Source organism: Zingiber officinale, chromosome 8B, assembly GCF_018446385.1.
Source record: "Zingiber officinale cultivar Zhangliang chromosome 8B, Zo_v1.1, whole genome shotgun sequence".
Lineage (NCBI taxonomy): Eukaryota > Viridiplantae > Streptophyta > Magnoliopsida > Zingiberales > Zingiberaceae > Zingiber > Zingiber officinale.
Genome location: NC_056001.1, coordinates 38,486,340 through 38,492,339, shown reverse-complemented (window position 1 = coordinate 38,492,339; position 6,000 = coordinate 38,486,340). Strand labels below are relative to the sequence as shown.

At 38.0% G+C, this 6,000-nt stretch overlaps 1 protein-coding gene across 1 annotated transcript; it reads right to left on the bottom strand.

Moving 5' to 3' along the window:
* Positions 1-257: 257 nt before the first annotated feature.
* LOC122013704 (phenylalanine N-monooxygenase-like) lies at positions 258-2,005 on the bottom strand. The gene is made up of 2 exons (XM_042569937.1): positions 1,055-2,005; positions 258-620 (listed from the first exon to the last, which is right to left on the bottom strand). Exons 1-2 carry the CDS (start codon positions 2,003-2,005, stop codon positions 258-260), a joined length of 1,314 nt encoding a protein of 437 aa, XP_042425871.1.
* Between the last annotated feature and the right edge of the window lie 3,995 nt (positions 2,006-6,000).

Sequence of the window (6,000 nt, the reverse complement as noted above, 5' to 3'; positions counted from 1 at the left end):
TCTAACAAATTTGGCAATCGAATCTTTGCACGAGCCATCAGAGGTTTGGCTTTGAAGAGGCTCATCCTTTCCTCCAAGAGGTCGATGCTAGTCTCGTCGGCAGGTAAGCTCCACTCGAACGCTTGAAGCACCCTTCCAACCAACATGTAGGTCATTGCCGTGCCAAGCTGAGCTCCCATGCACTGTCGACGCCCGATGGTGAACGATATCATTCGGAGGCCTTGCTCTGCTAGCTCCACCTCTTGGTGTCCATCCATCTAGTGTCGGCTCGGGTTGAACTGGGTCGGATCCTCCCAAACCTTGGGATTTCGCCCGAGTGCAGCTCGACCCAACAACACCATGCTCCCCTTGGGGATGAAGAAGTTTGAAACGACCGCGTCATCGATGGCTACGTGAGGGGGGTTGAAGGCTGCGACTGGGTGGAGACGGATAGCCTCGCGAGCGCATGCCTTCAGGTAGGGGAGTCGAGCAAAGTCAGATTCGACTACTAATCGCTCCTTGCCGACCACCCGATCCAACTCCTCGACGGCTTTTCGCATGATGTCAGGTCGTTCCAGTAAGTGTGCCAACAACCACTCTGCTGTGTTTGAGGGATTGTCCACAGCGGCATACATGAACTCCTGCAAAAAGTAATTTTTTTCGTTAAAAAAAGTTCCTAATTAATTTTATAAAATTATCGTTACATCTATTATATTATATTATATTATATTATATACAGTTGAATCTTAGTGCAGTACGAAGTAAACACATAAATAGAAAAGAAAATATGAATAGATGAGAGTGTCGGATGTAGGAATTGTAAGAAAGATTTCAAAAAGATAGAATATTCTAATTAGGGAAGTATGACAAGTATAACTGCTTAGAAATCATTAAATATGATAAATTTTATTTAGATAGATATAAGGATACAGTAAAAATTGGAATCTAATAATAATGTATGATAACGACAGAGGATCACCGTAAATGATCTTTTTGCTAAAAAATAATTCGAATTTAATTTTCTTTAAAATAATATATTATCCATGATAAATAATAATATATCGTTTACACTTACCGCGCATTGAGCTTTAATCTCCTCAGTGCTGAGCATCGGCTTGCCGGAGTCGTTGGTGAGGGAGATCATGACGTCGAGAAGGTCTTCCACTCCCTTCTTTTCTCCGCTCCTCCACTTATCGATTCTTTCATCGATGATCGGATCATGGTACTTGTAGACGGTGCTCGCCGCCTGCTCGGCTATCCTCTCATGGCCTTCCAAATCCAGGCATCTCAGCAACGGCACGAAGTCCGACGGGCAAAAGGCGTAGATCACCGACAGCATCGAGAACGCCGCCTCAATGTGCTCCACCTCCTCCTCTCCGGGGCCTTGGTGCGGGCCGCCGGCCCCGAAGTGCCTCACTCCGAAGATCATCCGCCTTATCACATTCCCGCTGTAGTACCTCATTGCCAGCCGAATGTCGACGACGCCGCCACCTCCGGCCAAGCACAGGTTGCGCAGGTACAGAGTGAGATGGTCGGCCTCCTCGGTCCGCGCCGCCGCCAGCCAGCGCAGCCTTGCGCTGCTCAGCACCTCGGACGCGATCACGCGCCGCATCTTCTTCCACTGTGGACCCATAGGACTGACGACCACCGAGAGGAAGTTGCGGCTGGAGTGCTTGGTGGCCACGGTGAGCGGCCGCGATGCGAAGTTGGCGTCGTGCCTCTTGAGAAACTCGCACGCCAGCTCCGGCGAGTTGACGACGACGACGTGGGCGCTCCCCAGGCGTATGCAAGTGATGTCCTTGCCGTCCGCCTCGGCCATGACCCACCGGAAGTGAGGCCGGTGCCGGAGCAACTGGATGAGGCTGCCCACGAAGGGCCACGGGGTCGGGCCTGGGGGAAGCCGTTTGTCCCGTTTCCGGAGAATCGAGAAGAGGCAGGCGGCCAAGAGGAGAGCAACGGCAGCGCCAAGGAGTCCGGTGGTGGTGTCGGTGCTATGTGAGTGAGGCCAGGCCAAGCTGAAAAACATTGTTGATAAGGTGTGCAGTGTAAATGCCAAATCACAATTGTATTTATAGATGAGTTTTGGATAAATTTAATTTGAGAAAATTACATGTAAGTTTTATGTTATTAAATTATTATAATTTAGTTGGGTATTTTAGTTTATATTTTACGCATGAGTTTTTATGGAATGTAGTGAAGTTCCTTCCTCCCGTGAGCCATTCATGTTGTACAGCTTCCAAACTGTCAATATATACACATGATAATATTATCCCGTGGCATCAATAATACGGTTGCATGCAGTTTGGTTTAATGAACATGCGATGTCAAAGAGAAATCGCTATTCTCATGTTGACAGCTTCCAAACTGTCAATATATACACACGATAATATTATCCGTGGCATCAATAATACGATTGCATGCAGTTTGATTATTTAATGAACATGTGAAATCGCTATTCTCTCTCGCACCTTCTGTCGGTAGTTGCTAATCTTCATTGGATGTCGATGGATCACACGTGGCTGGAATCCGATCGTGATCCAAACCGGATCACGATCGGATTCCAATCGGATCGTGGTCGGATTCCGGCCAGATGATGGCTAGAATCCGATTGGATCACGATCAGAATCAGTAGCGCTGCGTCTACTAGCGTTGCGATCGATTTTGGCCACGAAACGGCCGGATTCCAATCGTGATCTGATTGGAATCTGATCACGATCGGATTCCGTCCGGATCACGACCAAATTTTGATCGGATCACAACTAGAATCAGTAACGCTGCATTCGCTAGCGTCGCAGCAGATTAAAAAGTAAACTAAATTATAAATTATAAATTATAAATTAAACTAAATTAAAATTTTAAAATTAAATAAAACTTAAATTAAAAATTAAAATTAAATTAAAATCAAACTAAGTAAAAAAAGAAATTATTTTAAAAAACATTTTTAAAAACATTTAAAAAATTCTTTTAAAATTTATTTTAAAAAAACTTTAAAAATTATTTTAAAATTATTTTAAAAAAAATATTTTAAAAATTCTTTTTTAAAAAAAAATTCTTTAAAAAATCATTTTAAAACTAAGACACTTAGGTTAAAACTTACATTAAAACTTTAAAATTAAATTTAAAAATTAAATTAAAACTTAAATTTAAAACTTTAAATTTAAACTTAATTTAAAACTTAAATTTAAAACTTTAAATTTAAACTTAATTTAAGACTTAAATTAAAACTTAAATTAAAACTTCAAAATTAAATTTAAAACTTAAAATTTAAACTTAATTTAAAATTAAAATAAAAATTAAAATAAAAATTAAAAATAAAAATATTTATTTTTTTTAAAAAAAATCTTTTTTAAAAAAACTTTTAAAAGAAAATTTATTCATTTATACACTTAAACAATTAAATCAATCAAAATTGAGTCAACTTAAACTTTAAACTTAATTAAATAATTAATAAGTATTTAGTCTAACTTTATTTAAGAATTTAGGTTAACTTGATCAGTACCTTAATTTAACCTAATTAAAATATTTACTTAAAACATTAATCAAAATTTAACTTTACTTTAATTAAATCATAATTTATTTCAATTAAAGATTGACTTAAATTAAACCTTAACTTTACTTTGTTTAATAATTTTAACTCTAAATTAATAATACTAACTTAGTTAATCTAAGTTAAATCTAATAAAAAAAATAAAGTAAATGAAAAGTTAAATTATAATTAATACTTTCATTAATCAATTAACTCAATCAATTAATATGAAATTTAAATTATTTTAATCAAATAAGTATTAAATTATTTAATTAAATAAAAGTTAATGAATAAACTATTGATAATGATTAATTGTTATTGAATTAGTAACAAATTATTTTATTTAACTTTAAACTAAAGTTTAACTTAATACACTTAAATCTAAAGTTAATTATTTTTAGAATAATTGATTAATGATTAATTAAATTTAAATGAACAATTATACCAAGTATATAGAGATAATTATGTAAACTTTATAAATATAAGTGTAGCTAACCGGAGGGCTGTAAATGAACTAAACGTTCGTGAACAAACTTGGTGTTCAGCTTGATAAGAGCTTGTTTATGTTCGTTCAATATACATAAGATTAATTAAGCAAACAAGCTTGAACAGCTCGTTAAGCTAAATAAACAAGTTTGAACACATATGTGTTCAGCTCGTTAACGTTCGTGAACAACGTTCGTGAACAACGTTCATGAATAATGTTCACGAATCATATTCATTAATAAAACTCTTTTCAATATACTAAATAAATAATAAAATAAAATAAATATATAAATAAATTTAAATTATCAAACTCAATAACTAATCAAACAATTAAAAGTTTCAAACAATCAAACAAGTTTGAATTGAAAGCTTGATAACATCTAAATGAACCAAGCTCGAATCAAGCTCAAGCCAAGCTCGAACCAAGCTCAATCCAAACTCAAATCAAGCTCAAGCTCAAGCCAAGCTTGAATTGAGAGCTTGATAACATCTAAACGAACCAAGCTCAAGCCAAGCTTCAAACAAGCTCAAGCTCATAAAAAATAAACCAAGCTAAGCTCATAAAAAATAAACTAAGTGTCCGGTCAATCCTTTGACCCACTTAAGCTTTTCTTCTTATGCCATGTGTCCGGTCAACCTTGACCCACTTGGACTTATCGTCTTGTGCCAAGTGTCCGATCAATCATGACCCACTTGAACTTCCACCAGATGTCTGGTCACCCTTGACCCATCTGGATTTCCTCGTGCCAAGTATCTGGTCAATCCTTTGACCTACTTGGGCTTCCCAACACCAGGTGTCCGGTCAACCTTAACCCACTTGGATCTCTTCGTGCTTGCTTCACTCACCAGGTCTTTCCATCTGCCTAGCTTCATTTACTAGGACTTTTCATCTGCCTGGCTTCACTCATCAAGACTTTCCATCTACCTGACTTCACTCACCAGGACTTTCACCTAGATTCACTCACTAGTATTTTCCCACTGTCCGGCTTCACTCACTGGGGCATTCACCTTCCTAGCTTTACTCACTAGGTCTTTCATCTAGCTTCACTCATTAGGATTTTCTAACTGCCTAACTCCACTCACCAGGATTTTCCAACTGTCTAGTTTCACTCACTAGGTTTTTCACTTGGCCTCACTCACCAGGATTTCCAACTGCCTGACTTCACTCACCAGGACTTCCCCTTTCCTAACCTCCAGTTAGGACTTTCCCAATCAAGTATCCGGTCAATCCTTTGACCTATTTGACTCTTCTTCACATCAGACTGGTCAAACCTTGACCAGCGGGGAATTGCTCCAACAATCTCCTCAATCGGACGATTACTCCTGCAATCTCTATATATTGTCAAATATCGAAACTCAAACATCAAGACTCAAGCTTAAGCCAACTCAAACTTAGTCAACCTGGTCAACATAACCCAAGGGATATTGCACCAATAATCTCTTCCTTTTTGATGTTTGACAATACCTTTAAAATAGGCTAATCCCATAGCCTCAACTCTTTTTTTATATCAATGCATGAATGAGGGTTTCCTTCATTCTCTGCCTTTCCTAGAGGGCAAACTCCCCCTTTGGATAATGAAGACATAATTTAGACCTTACATTCTCCCCCAAACTTTCCTAGAGGAGCAATGAAGGCCTAACTTAAACCCTACATTCTCCCCCTATTTGCACACATCAAAAAGTCTCCCCCTGAAGAGTTACTCAACGTTGTTCATAACCTACCACATTGTTCACAACACCAGAATGAAGGTCTCATACCCTTCATTGTATCCAATGCTCACCCTTGAGCATTAAACCTCTTCACAATGCTCATCCTAGAGCATTCATCATTCCAACAATGAAGGGTATGAGACCTTTATTGTAGCTAATGCTCACCCTTGAGTCTTGTTCATACCCTTCATTGTAGCCAATGCTCACCCTTGAGCATTAATCCGCTTCATAATGCTCATCCTTGAGCATTCACAACTTAACGATGAAGATATCCACTCTCCATTATTTTTAATGCTCAA